At 38.3% G+C, this 14,694-nt stretch overlaps 1 protein-coding gene across 1 annotated transcript; it reads right to left on the bottom strand.

Annotated features, from left to right (window-relative positions):
* Positions 1–622: 622 nt before the first annotated feature.
* Positions 623–3,950, bottom strand: LOC147376800 (olfactory receptor 6K3-like). Its single transcript, XM_086394083.1, has 2 exons — positions 3,010–3,950; positions 623–782 (listed from the first exon to the last, which is right to left on the bottom strand). The coding sequence occupies exons 1-2, from the start codon at positions 3,948–3,950 to the stop codon at positions 623–625; spliced, it is 1,101 nt and encodes a 366-aa protein (XP_086250209.1).
* Between the last annotated feature and the right edge of the window lie 10,744 nt (positions 3,951–14,694).

A 14,694-nucleotide genomic window follows, 5' to 3' on the forward strand; every position in this document is an offset into this window, starting at 1 on the left:
TCTGGGATTGAATCCAGGTTTCCTGCATTTCAGGTGGACTCTTTACCGCCTGAGCCACCAGGGAAGCCCAAGAATTCTGGAGGGGGTAACCTATCCATTCTCCAGGGGAACTCCCTGACCTAGGAATCAAACTCCCTGACCCAGGGGTCTCCTGCTTGCAGGCGAATTTTTTACCAGCTGAATTACCAGAGAAGCCCAGTGTATACCATATTTAAATGTAATTTAAAATGATTTAATTGCCAAGTTTATAAAACCAGACCAAATACTTGTCAAACACCTTTAATAGTGAATAACAAAATCTGTTAGATTTATAAATGGAATACTAAGCTTTTAAACCAGGAGTTCAAAGGTCTAAAGGCTAGGTTTCTAAACAGTAACCTCAAATAAGTTCATTTTAATTTTATAACCAAGAAAAGTCTATATACTTTTCTTTACTCCCCCAAATTTTCTAATGGGTATCAAAAAGCTCACATTAATGTAAGAGATAATTTGCATTTACTGGAGAGAGAGGGGATATAGGATAGCACTGGCTCCATGAGGCATGAGAGGAAACGGGGCCTGGGTCTGATCCAGAGTTGAGAGCTAGCACTGTCTTCCACCTTAACACTTAACCCAAGTGCATTTAAGAATTTATCTCCCTGATCGAAGCTGACTGAACTTTGTTTTGATGTTCCATACTACTGATATTTCTATTTTCTGGCACCTCTCTTCTTCTCATACCTGTGGTTGTCTTCCTTCTATTTGTGATACCACTGAGGCAATTGGTTTGCTTTGAACAGGAGCTGAAAAAAAAATTTTTTTAGAGACAATTTACCCCTAAAATCACTAGAGCACTTTTGTAGGAGGAAGGCATGGACTCATCCCAGAAGATAAAATGTATGTGAATTCCAGTTGGAATGGCAATCATCAAAAAATTCACAAATAATAAATGTTGGAGAAGGTGTGGAGAAAAAGGAACCTTCCTGCACTGTTGGTGGGAATATAACTTGATACAGCCACTATGAAGACAGTATGGAGATTACTCAAAAAACTGTGAGTGGAAGTACCATATGACCCAGCAATCCCACTACTTGGCATATATATTGAAGAAACCAAAATTGAAAAAGGCAAAGTACACCAATGTTCATTGCGGCACTATTTACAATAGCGAGGACACAGGAAGCAACCTAGATGTCCAACATCAGATAAATGGATAAAGGAACAGTGGTACATATATTCACTGGAATATTACTCAGCCATTGAAAGGAACACATTTTTTGAGTCAGTCCTAATGAGGTGAATGAACCTAGAGCCTATTATACAGAGTGAAGTAAGTCAGAAAGAGAAAAACAAATATTGTGTATTAATGCATATATATAGAATCTAGAAAGGGGGTACCAGTGAACCTAATTACAGGTCAATAATGGAGGAACATACATAGAAAACAGACTTATGGACATGGGTGGGGGAGAGGAAAGAGAGAATGGGGTGAATGGAGAGAGTAACATGGAAGCATATACACTACCATGTGTAACATAGATAACCAATGGAAATTTGTTATATGACACAGGGAACTCAAACTGGGGCTCTTATAACAACCAAGAGGGGTGGGAAGGTATGGGAGAGAGGTCAAAGAGGGAGGGGATGCATGTATACTTATGGCTGACTCATGTTGATCTAGACAGAGGTCAATGCAATATTGTGAAGCAGTTTTCCTTCAATTAAAAATAAATAAGTTTGAGGTAGGGAAGGAAAAAAAGTGTGTGTGGATTTTTTTTGTTTGTTTTTAATGCTGAGTATAAGTTCCAAGGCAGAAAATAAGAAAGAGAGAAACATTCCAGAGCAGAAAGGCAATAAGAAGAGGGACACTGAGGTGTGAGACCGGCCCAGCATTTTATTATAACATAACATAGAACATTATTTATATAGTCATAGTGATTTTTTTAGATTAGCACATCAGATATAATTATATATATTTACATAATTTATGGGAGTTTTTTGATCCAAAGCCTATATATTTTGTCTATTTAACCTTCAAGCTTTCAAGAGTACTTGGTCGAGAATTTTCTGAACAATGTAAAACAAAACCCAAAAAAGTTAATAAAAACAGCAGGACACAAACATCCCAAGGTCAAAGACTATATGGACTGCACAATCATTGTTATCTATCATTAGACAACCTATGGAGGGATAAATGTCTCTTAGATGAATGTTAGGAAGCCAGGTTTCTTCTTCTGCCTTAAACTACTTCACTGCTGCATATCTTGTTAATCTTCTATAAATAAATTAATAATAATAATGATATAGGAGTACTGTGAATATAAAACGGAAGAGTAGGTAAGGGAAAATTTTCGATTTGCGAGAAATAAATATGATTATTATTTAGTTCAGTATCTCCATTGATTTGGTGTTATAAAGTATACAAAATACTCCATAATAATCTATAAATGTTATAAAGATAGGTAGATCACCAACAAATTCCTTTATCAGCTTAAGCAATAGTTCTTACATTAGAAAAGTGGAAATCATACCCAAACTACTACATAAAGATAAATTATGCCCAGTAGTTTTAAAAACTGATTTGTTAGCATTTTAAACTTATGAATATAGATGCTTGAACAGATAGAGTGAATTTTCATTGGCTTCTGGAGACACTGAACGTTTTTTGAGAACAGAGGACTTTCTTTTTATGTTTTTTTGTTTTGTTTTGTTTTGTTTTCTTTTGTTTTTAAGATTTACTTATTTGTTTGCTTATTTTTTGGCTGTGGTAGGTCTTAGTTGCTGCACAGGGATTTCTCTAGTTGCAGCGGGGCGCTACTCTTGCAGCGTGTGGGCTTCTCATTGTGGTGGCTTCTCTTGTTGCGGAGCACAGGTTCTAGGGCTTGCACGCTTCAGTAGTCGTGGCTCACAGGCTCCAGAGCGCCGTCTCAGTAGTTGTGGTACACAGGCTTAGTTGTTCCATGGCATGTGGGATTTCCCTGGACCAAGGATTGAATTGGTGTCCCTTGCATTGCAAGGTGGATTCTTAACCATTGGACCACAGTGAAGCCCCAAGAACAGAGGATTTTCTTGATGGCATCTTTCATGTCTTTGTTTCTCAGACTGTAGATTATTGGGTTGAAAAGTGGGGCAAGGACAGCAAACATTAGTGCAATGGCCTTGTCCAGTAGTGGTGGGAAAGTGACAGAGAAACGCAGGTACATGAGTGTCACACTGCCAAAAAACAGGAGGAAAATAGTGATGTGGGCTGCACAAGTGGAGAATGCCTTCTGACGGCTCTTACCTGAGGGAATCCTCAGGATCACAACAATGATTCTTAAATAGGAAAGGGTGATGATACAAACAGAAGTTAGGATGGAAATAGCATGAATCACATCTTCAATCAGAATCATAGATGTATCTGTACAGGCTAAGCCTAATACAGGTTCAAAGTCACAGAAGAGTTGATGGATTTGGTTGGGACCACAGAAGGGAAGAGTAGAAATCCACACAATCTCAGGCAGTAGCATAAGGAAGCCAAAGATGCTAGAACCAGCAGAGAGTTGGATGCATAGTCGAGGGGTCATAATGGTTGCATAGCGGAGGGGGTGGCAAATGGCAATGTACCTATCAATGGCCATCACTGTGAGGACTAGGGCTTCTGTGACCCCAAGTGAGTGAAAAAAATACATTTGCAGGAGGCAGCCAGTGAAAGAAATAGTCTTCTCTTTACTGACAAGGTTGGAGAGCATCTTGGGGATGGTCACTGTGGTGTACCAAATCTCCAGGAAGGAGAAGATGCTGACGAAATTGTACATGGGATTGTGGAGACGTGCATCCAGCTGGACAGCAAAGAAGATCATGAAATTTCCAACAATAATGAACATGTAAATTAAGAACAAAGGAATGAAGAATAAGAGACTGCCCTTCTCAAACTGAGGGAAATCAGAGAAATAAAATTCAGTCACCATTGTCTGATTCTCCTGATCCATATTTTCAGGTGTTTCACTTGTTGGCTAGTGAAATCAAATATAAACAGTCAGAACTCTACCTAATTTAAATAACCAATATAAACTTTCTTTTTAAGCAGCTCATCAGCCTTCAATCAATCAATCAAATGAGGTTGATTAAATTAAGGAAAATATTTATGTGCATTGCTTTGCAAATTATAAAGTGAGTATGTCTAACTTGCAAATACATTTTTAGTAATTATAACACATTGTATTATCAACCTTTCTGAGAACTAAGCAAACAGTTTTGCTATTTGGACATTTAAATTGGTACAAACTCTCCTGAATGGCAGTTTGGCAATCTTTTTTAAGAGTTTTGAGACTTTTTAGAGACTTCATTTCACCATATAGCCCAAGAAAATAATTTTAAATATTAAAACAAATACAAGGATATTCACTGGAATATTTATTATAATAGCAAATTAGAAACACCTTAAATAGGTAGACATTTTTATTTTTGATATTAAATATTGGAGACACAAAATGAGTTGTGACAAAATGATCCCCTTTGTGGATAAAAGTAAAAACTATTTTTAAATGGGTATCTTAAAAATAAAGTGCGGGTACTGTCTTCCCTTGCTGGCTTCATAGTTAGAAAAATAGAGTAAAGAGAACTAAATATCATACTGAATTCAATTTACTTTAAAACACAACAGCTTAGACCCATGCAATATACCTTTGTGTGCAAATTAATCTTAATCTAGGTTAGTTAATGGTCAGTGGTAAAGAGCATTAGCTAATAGTTGAAATATACTAATTGAGAAATCACACTCTAGGAGTGGTTTGATGACATTTCAAAAGCTTTGATTAGCAGTCCATAGCCAGAGGCAGATAGTTCTAAGTATCCAGAATGGCATCTTCACCATGTGTGCTTAGATGCTCAGTTGTCTGACTCTTTGCAACCTTTTGGATTGGAGCCCACCAGGCTACTCTAGGGGCTTCCCTGGTGATCAGACGGTAAAGAATCTGTCCACAATGCAGGATACCCGCGTTCGATCCCTAGGTAGGGAAGATCCCCTGGAAAAGGGACTGACAACCCACTCTAATATTCTTGCCTGGAAAATTCCATGGACAGAGGAACCTGGCAGGCTACAGTCCATGGGGTTGTGACTAACACTTAGACTTTCAGGCCACTCTGTCCATGGGATTTTTCAGGCAAGAATATTGCAATGGGTTGCCATTTTCCTTCTTCAAGGGATTTTCCTGACCCAGGGACCAAATCTGCAGGTGGATTAATTAACTGTTGAGCCTTCAGGAAAGTGGATTCATTAATTAGCATAGGGCAGGTTTTCTCAACTTCAGCACTACTAACATTGTGTATCAGATAATTTTTTGCTAGGGATGAGGAAGAGAAAGGTTTTCCATGCATTGTAGAACATTTGGCATCAGTTCTAGCTTCTACTAGAAATCAATAGCCCAGACCTTTTCCTCAGTCATGATAAACAAAATGTCTCTAGAAATTGCTAAATACTTCTGCAGGGGAACAGTGGGAGTAAAAAATTGCCCCAGCTGAAAATCACCAGCATAAGGAACTTTAGGTTTCTTTTTTTAGTTAAAAACCAGGTGACCAAGATATGTGGCCTGGCTAGAAATAAACCTAAACCGTTTCTTAAAGTAGCATTAGAATAAGAGCTTGTCATGCTGTCTATACAGTGTGGAAGGGTGGAATAGACCTGTGATTCATTCATTTCTGTGCTCCTCCCTTAGCAGAGGATCTAGCACATGATTTCACCATGTTAGCTTTTCCTCCAGTGAGAATTTGGTTACATTTTGTTTTTGATAGAACCTTTCACTCTTTCTAATCAGAGAGACTAAGGAATAGAGTTGGAACTTCCTTGGGCTTCCAAAACCAGGTTTGATATTGGTTTTTGTACCTGCTTGTTAGTAAATATTTGTGTGCCTGGCAAAATTCTGAGACTTGCCTTCAATGAACTAGCTGATAATTTAGCTCTTGTACATGGGACGTGTGTAATTTTGTGATGTGACAGGAGTGATAAATAACACTATGATGTTAATCAGACTGCAATGTATAAATGCATCAAATAAACACATACACCTTAAATTTATATAGTGTTATATGTCAATTATATCTCAATTATTAAAAATTTAAATAAATAAACAAATAAGTCAGCAGAGGTAAAGAGTCATAATTCTAGTGGCCCAGACAAAAATGATCTCTCAAGGGCTAATGTCCCAGAAAAAATTTAATAGATTATCTTATGACCATCTCTAGTCCTATAGCACACATTATCCAAAATCCCTCATTTCTGAACTATTTACTATCTTTCCCCCTACCTCACATGCCTACAAAATGTCAACAGATCTTCTACAAGTCTTAATTTAAAACCAACAGAAAAATAATCTGGTTCTCTGTGCCTCTTCCCCTATGTAGGGCACTCACCCATATGCCAAAGTACAGAGCCCACCCTTCGTCCCATACCTACCTCTTCCAGAAACTCAGAGGGCTCCCTCCTATTTCCCAAATGTCTTCATTTTTACTGTTCTGCAGTCCAGGGAATCAGAAGGTTCTAGCCACAATCACAAATCTAGGTTCTCAGGGACTAGTTAGTAGGGTAGGGAATGGCTTGCTTCTGTAGGGTTCTCCCTCAGTGCCTGGAGGAAATCAACTCCACTTCCCATGTGGTTAATTAGGAAAACATTTGCTGCCATGCTCCCTTTCAGGGAGTTGCCATACCTATGGGAAGTTAGGTCTTTGAATCAGGCTAGAAATCAGAAGGAAGGAGATACTTCGTTTCTTTTCTGAACAAACTGTGAAAGAATTGTTTGTATAAAAAGTGTCTGCTGAGACAGAGGAAGGTTAAGGAACAAGAGGAGCTAAGCTAACAAAATGTGGTTCAAAGGCAGAAGGATTTTCTTCACTCTTCATTGAAACAGATTCAGAGCAGTTCAGTGATAGCATAGCACAACTCTGAAGTATATTGTAGAAAATTCTTTCAGCAGCTGTGCAGCACACCTCAGCAGAACTTCTGCAGAAGGATCTAGGGTATTAAAGGACCATTAGCAGTTGTGGTGGGAAGGAGGGGTTCACGTGCATGAGATTTCACTGACTTCAATGGTTCCAGAGGCAGATGGCCCCAAAAGCTGGGGTCAGGATTTAACATTCCTTGACTGCAAGATAAAACTTACTATTAAACTATTTGACCCAGTTTCCTACGACTTGCTCTAGTTATTATCTCTTTGATGTTCAGTATCTTTAGTTTCTTTTTAACTACTGACTCTTCTCCCTCTCTTCCAAGCACGCACATTTTACTACTATATCATAGTATGGACGGGGTAGCCTGGTGGGCTGCAGTCCATGGGGTTGCTAAGAGTCAGACACGACTGAGCGACGTGACTGTCACTTTTCACTTTCATGCGTTGGAGAAGGAAATGGCAACCCACTCCAGTGTTCTTGCCTGGAGAATCCCAGGGATGGGGGAGCCTGGTGGGCTGCCGTCTATGGGGTCGCACAGAGTCGGACACGACTGAAGCGACTCAGCAGCAGCAGCATAGTGTCTAAGAAACTATATATCTACTATAACTTAAAGAAAGATATCCTTGATTACATTACCTGCTCTAGTTCTCCCATCTGTTCGTTATCAAATGTCTCAAACATCATCCATATTGGTTGGTTCATTTGTATTAATTTTATTCATTCATCTTCCAAGACTATGCAGAAGCCATATGGCTAAAATTATATTAACTCCTCATTTGCCAATGATCCTCTAACCACAAAATTTTATTGCCATTTTTCCAGTTTTTATTTTCCCTGCAAATATTCACTCAGCAAATATATCCAAGGTGGTTTTAAGACATTGGTGGGCTTCCCTGGTGGCTCAGAATCTGCTTTCAGTGTGGGAGACCTGAGTTTGATCCTTGGGTCTGGAGGATTCCACTGGAGGAGGAAATGGCTCCCCATTCCAGTATTCTTACCTGGAGATTCCATGGACAGAGGAGCCTGGAGGGCTACAGTCCATGGGGTCAGAGAGAGTTTGACATGATTGAGCGACTAACACTTCCAACACTTTAAGACATTGAGAATAAGGAATAATAATAATAAAACTAGATCATTTCCAGATCTCACTCATTGATCATTTATTTGTTCTTGTACTTTTTTGCCTTGATTTTCATGACACAGCTGTGTCTTTGTTCTCTTAGTTCCCTGGATATTTTGCAACAAGACAGTAAGATAGACTTAGGTTCTAATTCTGACTTTGTCACCTTCTTAGCTACATGACTATGGGGATGATACATAAGTCATTTAAACTTTAGTTTCCTCACTTTTAAACTGGTTGATAATAATGAGTAACTTATAAAAATACTGAAATTATAAGAAATATATAATTGCCTTGGTGCATTTTTAGCACATACTTAACCCAGTAAATAATAGTTATGTATTATATTCCTCCACCCACCAATTATAATCTTCCAGCCTCTCTTGCTATTTCTGACACTGTTTTTCAACTATCTAGTGCATCCTCATAGTTCAATTATAATCTTTATTTAACACTTGTATCTAAGTCCATAGACTTTTCATCTCTCTTGAAGTCCACTTCTTCATCCTTAATGGCAATAAGAAATTTCTGTTTATAAGTTTGTCCACATACTCAGAATAACATATCTATAACTCATCTTATAATTTCTCCCCTTTACTAGCTTTTGCTTTAGCTGTTACTGTATTTATCAATAATGGTGCCTGACAAACTAACTCAAACTTAAAATCTGTCTCTTTAATGCTCTTCTTTCCAACATGCCCTATATAGAGTCAGTTGTCAGACCTTATTGATTATTCATATTTATTTGTATCCCTTTTTTCCTTTTAGCTTCATTATTACTGTCTTATTTAGGCCTTTATTCCAGACCATTGCAGAAAAGAGTCTGATGCCTGAATAGTGATGAGTAAATGTTAGTTAAATAAATTAATGACATTTGTCACTTCCATAATTTCTCTGTATTCTACACATTAAAGTGCAATTTTGTGCATTAATGTCCACTCTAAAATTACCTAATAAGTTCATACTGCTTGCAAAATATATTTTAAAAATCCCAACACTTGACATTCTAGATCTCCAAATCTACCTAACTTAATCCTCCAATGCCATTTCTCCACTGATTCACTCTACAAGCCCTCTGTTTCAAGTGAAATATATTTAATATCCTACAAACATAGTTCTTGTATTTTCATGGCTAGACCTTTGTTTATCCTCTTCATTAAGCATATGTTACTTGAGTTCCATGTAAGTCCCTGGGCTGTGTAGTAGAAATTCAAATATGAATAGATAATTATAGATCACCATTAAATTTCTTAGAATCTGGACATATAACTAGATAATTTCAACAAGATATGTATGTACCAGATGTTTTAGGAACACAAAAGAAGACCCCCCAAAACAACCTGGGAACCAAGAAAGGCTTCCTGAAGAAGAGGGCAATGTACTGAAATTTGAAAAATTAATAAGAATTACAGAGGTGAAGTGTGTGCCTATATTTTGGGTGGAAAGAAGAAAGGCAGGGTTGAAATTTCAGGAAGAGGGAAGAATAGGGAAAAAACCCAAAGCATGAGAGATCAAAATAGCATTGTGAGAGTATGGCTACAAACAGTTTGGTTGCTGGGACTTACAGTTCAAGGCAAGGAATAGGGTGGAAAATAGAAAAGTGTCAAGCAAAAGCCCAGGAATGTCCTTATTTTCCCTGCCTTTCTTCTTAGTTAAACCAAGTCCTATTAAATGATTCTGCAAGTTAAGTGAAAGATCATTTTGGAGAATATATATTTGGGAACAATTAAAGTTGCAATCAAAGGGAAAGGTTAATCTTTAGCTAATTTTGAGTTTTGAGGCTCAAGTTCAATTTTGCCCTTGCATTTTTTGGCTATGTGAACTGGAGCAAGCCTTTAACTGCTCTGAATTATTCCATGTGTAAAATGGGAATAACTCTTGTCTTGGCTATCTCATACAAACAGCTTTTTGTATTTAATTGTGGTAAAAAGTGTGTAATATAAAATTTACCATGTTAATCATTTTAAACTTACAAATTCTTTTTCTAAAGAATTAAATGAAGGGGAGGGAGGCTCAAAAGGGAGATGATATGTGTGTGTATATATATACACACACACATATGTCTGGTTCTAGGTGAGTGATCACACCATTGTGGTTATCTGGGTCACTGAGATCATTTTTGTACAGTTCTTCTGTGTACTCTTGCCACCTCTTCTTAATCTCATGTGCTTTTATTAGGTCCGTACTATTCTGTCCTTTATTGTGCCCATTGTGCATGAAATGTTCCCTTGGTATCTCTGATTTTTTTAAGAGATCTCTAATCTTTCCTATTCTATTGTTTTCCTCTATTGCTTTGTATTGATCAGTTAGGAAGGCTTTCTTATCTCTCCTTGCTATTCTTGGAACTCTGCATTCAAATGGGTATATCTTGCCTTTTCTTCTTTGCCTTTCACTTCTCTTCTTTTCTCAGCTATTTGTAAGCCCTCCTCAAACAACCATTTTGCCTTTTTGCATTTCTTCTTCTTGGGGACGGCTTTGGTTACTGCCTCCTGTACAATGCTAGGAACCTCTGTCCATAGTTCTTCAAGCACTCTATCAATTCTAATACCATGAATCTATTTGTCATTTCCACTGTATAATCATAAGGGATTTGATTTAGGTCATACGTGAATGGTCTAGTGGTTTTCCCTACTTTCTTCAATTTAAGTCTGAATTTTTCAATAAGAAGTTCATGATCTGAGCCACAATCAAATATATAAAATTATGACACATTCACATAGTTTTATGGCAGAAACCAGCACCTTGTAATTATCCTCCAATTAAACAATAAATTTTAAAAAAGAATTAAATGAATGTGTATTTAAAACTTCAAAAATATATTATTATCATCATCATTATCATCATCTCAGCCAAAGTGGAAAACATAGTGAAAAATGAGTGAAAGGCTGAGAAGAAAGTAGTGTTTGCTGGTGGTCTGTTTCAGAGAGGTGTGATCTTGAAAGAAGTCTGTTCTGACACCCATTGTCATTCTGGGCCCCAGTGCCTAGATCTATACTCCCCTATGAGAGATAAGATTATTTAGCCACAGGAAAGTTTTGAGACCTGACCCCCTCAGGAATGTCTGGTTACCATGTGACATGCTTCCTCTAATAGGTCCCTTAGAGTGGAGAATGAGATGCATCACATTTTAAAGATCCTGTGTTATCTAAAGAGAAGCTCCCAAGCAAGATAATTTTTCCATTCTAGATACTCCAGAAAGAGAGTGCAGAAACATCTATAGTCTCACTGACAAATTAGCAGAAGGGGCAGATTGTCACAGAGATTCTGAGGACCATTCTTGTGGTCTCAGGCAAGGTACGTGGTAAGCCAGTGGAGCATGCTAACCTGCGTTTGGTACCCAAATTAACCTGTTTTTTCAAGTTAAATTTTCTTTCATGGTAAAATTTTCTCAGAATATGGAGTAAAACCTCATATGTTTAGAACTGTATTATATAAGTAAAGAAATTAGAATAAGTAAAGAAATTAGAATAAGAAATTAGAAAGGATATTAGGAAGAATATTGTTCATCTAACAGATGAAGATACTAATGATATCTAAGGTCTTTCCAACACTAAAATTTTAAAGTCCAAAGAATTGTGGGTTCCTGGGGACTTAAAGAGAATTTTACTTCTTTATTTCCAGGACTGCAATCTAATTCAAGTCTCTTTTTACTCTACAATGAAAATCTTTAGGCTGAACTCCTTGGGCACTGCTGATTAACTGTCATTTTAGGATTTTCTTAAATGTTCTTTATGTGTCTCAGGAGCAAAAATTAATGTTTTATTCAACTTTATATAGCCCTTAAGGCTTCAGTGAGCTTCCAAGGTGTCACTAGTGGTAAAGAACCTGCCTGCCAATGCAAAAGATGTAAAAGACACAGGTTCTATCTCTAGGTTGGGAAGATCCCCTGGAGTAGGGTATGGCAACCCACTCTGGTATTTGTGCCTGGAAAATCCCATGGACAGAGGAGCCTGGCAGGATACAGTTGATTGGGTTGCAAAGACTCAGACATGGCTTAGCACACACTTATGCACAAACCTTCAGCAGTGACTGGCACCTAGCAGAGGATCAATAAATATATGAATGTAATTGAACTGATGTACAGATGAAAGATAACAATGTAAACTTGCTAGTGAGAAGATACTCACTCAAAGTAAGAAATAGTCACTCTAGTTAAGCCACTTAGCTCTAAAATTCCACTTTTCATAGCTCCATGGTCTCTTACTTTATCCATCTGTGTTCTCTATAATGACTACTCAGGATGGCCATTCTCTGGGACTTTAGGCTGAGAAAAGATAACACACAAGAGACAAAAATGTGACTGCTTCCAACAGAGAAAACTCAGATCGCTCATACCTTTCTCAGTCCATGCCCTCTGCCCTTCTACTTCACTGGTGCCTGCTCCCTTCCAAAACCTGGCTCTCCTATCTTTCTTCCTCCAGGCTTGAGACATAAGGTAAGAGGCATCTTCTAAAACTAATTTTCCTAGTCTTCAATACATTTGTTTTAACCTCTGTTTGACCTGAGCTGGGGAAAAACACATTAGCTCTCTCATCTCATACCTAGGGCAGTCGTAAACACACAGTGGGACTCAGAGAAGGAAATACAGCGAATGCTGAACCCTGATCGAAACTGCCCAGTGTGGCACAGATAATAATAGTGACTAAAGGCCCAAAGACCAACATTCCAGTTATTGCTTTGGATCCTAGCTATGTGACTTTGGGAAATTACTTTTCCCCTCTGGTTCTCAATTTCTCTACCTGTAAAACAACAATAATAATCTCCCTAGCATGCATGCATGCCTGCTCAATTGCTTCAACCATGCCTGACTCTTTGTGACCTCATGGTCTATAGCCTATGAGGCTCCTCTGTCCATGGGATTTCCCAGGTAAGAATATCGGAGTGGATTGCCATTACCTCCTCCAGGGGATCTTCCAGAATCAGGACTTAAACCCAGGTCTCCGGCATTGCTGGCATATTCTTTGCTGTCTGATGTGGGTCTCCTGCATTGCAGGCAGATACCATCTGAGCCACCAGGGGGAAATGGAAAAAAGATGTGTTAAATATCATGAAACAATAAAATATAAAGTATTCTTAAGAGAGAATGTTTACTTCTGGCAATGAGACTTAGTGAGACTTTTATGATAATGGGACCATTTACTGGATATTGGTAATTGGATTCCAATAGGAAGAGATCAAGAAAATGGAAAAAAGAATGATATAAAAATAAAATGCAGGAAATTGGTCCTATATGGCAGAGCTGATGAGCATATAGAAAAATATTTGGCTTAAAACTTTGACTAGTAGACAGTGAAAAACAAATACTGCTCATATGTGGAATCCAAAAACTGGAACAAATAAACTTATTTACAAAGCAGAAATAGAGCCACAGATATAGAAGACAAATGTATAGTTACCAGGGGAAAGGGGGCCAGGAGGGATAAATTGAGAGATGGGAATTAACATAGACACAGTACTATTGTGTTATTCAAAAATATATAAAATAGGTCAGGGGCAGTGGCTAAGAGGAGCTACCCCATGTCCAAGGTAAGGAGCAGCGGCTGTGCTTTGCCGGAGCAGCCATGAAGAGATACCCCCCATCCAAGGTAAAAGAAACCCAAATAAGATGCTAGGCTCTGAGAGAGAGAATCAGAGGGCAGACAGATTGAAACCACAACACAGACAACTGGCCAATCTGATCACACAGACCACAGCTTGTTTAACTCAAAGAAACTAAGCCATGCCATGTGGGGCCACCAAAGACGGACAGGTCATGGTGGAGAGGTCTGACAGAATGTGGTCCACTGGAGAAGGAAATGGCAAACCATTTCAGTATTCTTGCCTTGAGAACCCCATGAACAGTATGAAAAGGCAAAAAAAAAAAAAAAAAAAGAACACTGAAAGACGAACTCCCCAGGTCAGTAGGTGCCCAATATGCTACTGGACATAAGTGGAGTAATAACTCCAGAAAGAATGAAGAGATGGAGCCAAAGCAAAAACAATATCCAGTTATGGATGTCACTGGTGATAGAGGCAAGGTCCAATGCTGTAAACAGCAATATTGCATAGGAACCTGGAATGTTAGGTCCATGAGTCAAGGCAAATTGGAAGTGGTCAAACAGGAGATGGCAAGAGTGAACATCGACATTCTAGGAATCAGCGAACTAAGATGGACTGGAATGGGTTAATTTAACTCAGATGACCATTATATCTACTGCTGTGGGCAGGAATTTCTTAGAAGAAATGGAGTAATACAATACTTGGATGCAATCTCAAAAATGACAGAATGATCTCTGTTCATTTCCAAGGCAAACAATTCAGTATCACGGTAATCCGAGTCTATGCCCTGACCAGAAAAGCTGAAGACGCTGAAGCTGAATGGTTCTATGAAGACCTACAGGACCTTTGAGAACTAACACCCAAAAAGATGTCCTTTTCATTGTAGGGGACTGGAATGCAAAAGTAGGAAGTCAAGAAATACGTGGAGTAACAGACAAATTTGGCCTTGGAAAGCAGAATGAAACAGGGAAAGGGCTGATAGAGTTTTGCCAAGAGGACGCACTGGTCATAGCAAACACCCTTTTCCAACAACACAAGAGAAGACTCTACACATGGACTTCATCAGATGGTCAACACCAAAATCAAATTGATTATATTCTTTGCAGCCAAAAATGGAGAAGCACTATACAGTC

This window comes from Bos grunniens, chromosome 3, assembly GCF_055505025.1.
Source record: "Bos grunniens cultivar Pamir isolate PY7600 chromosome 3, Bosgru_T2T1.0, whole genome shotgun sequence".
Classification (NCBI taxonomy): domain Eukaryota; kingdom Metazoa; phylum Chordata; class Mammalia; order Artiodactyla; family Bovidae; genus Bos; species Bos grunniens.

Excerpts from the sequence above, each read along its gene's own strand:
- LOC147376800 (XM_086394083.1), bottom strand. The coding sequence starts at position 3,950 with ATGGATCAGGAGAATCAGACAATGGTGACTGAATTTTATTTCTCTGAT. Across the intron at positions 783-3,009 it reads GGCTTCACTGTGGTCCAATG|CTCCTGTTCAAAGCAAACCA; the intron begins GTTAAGAATCCA and ends TTTTTTTTTCAG.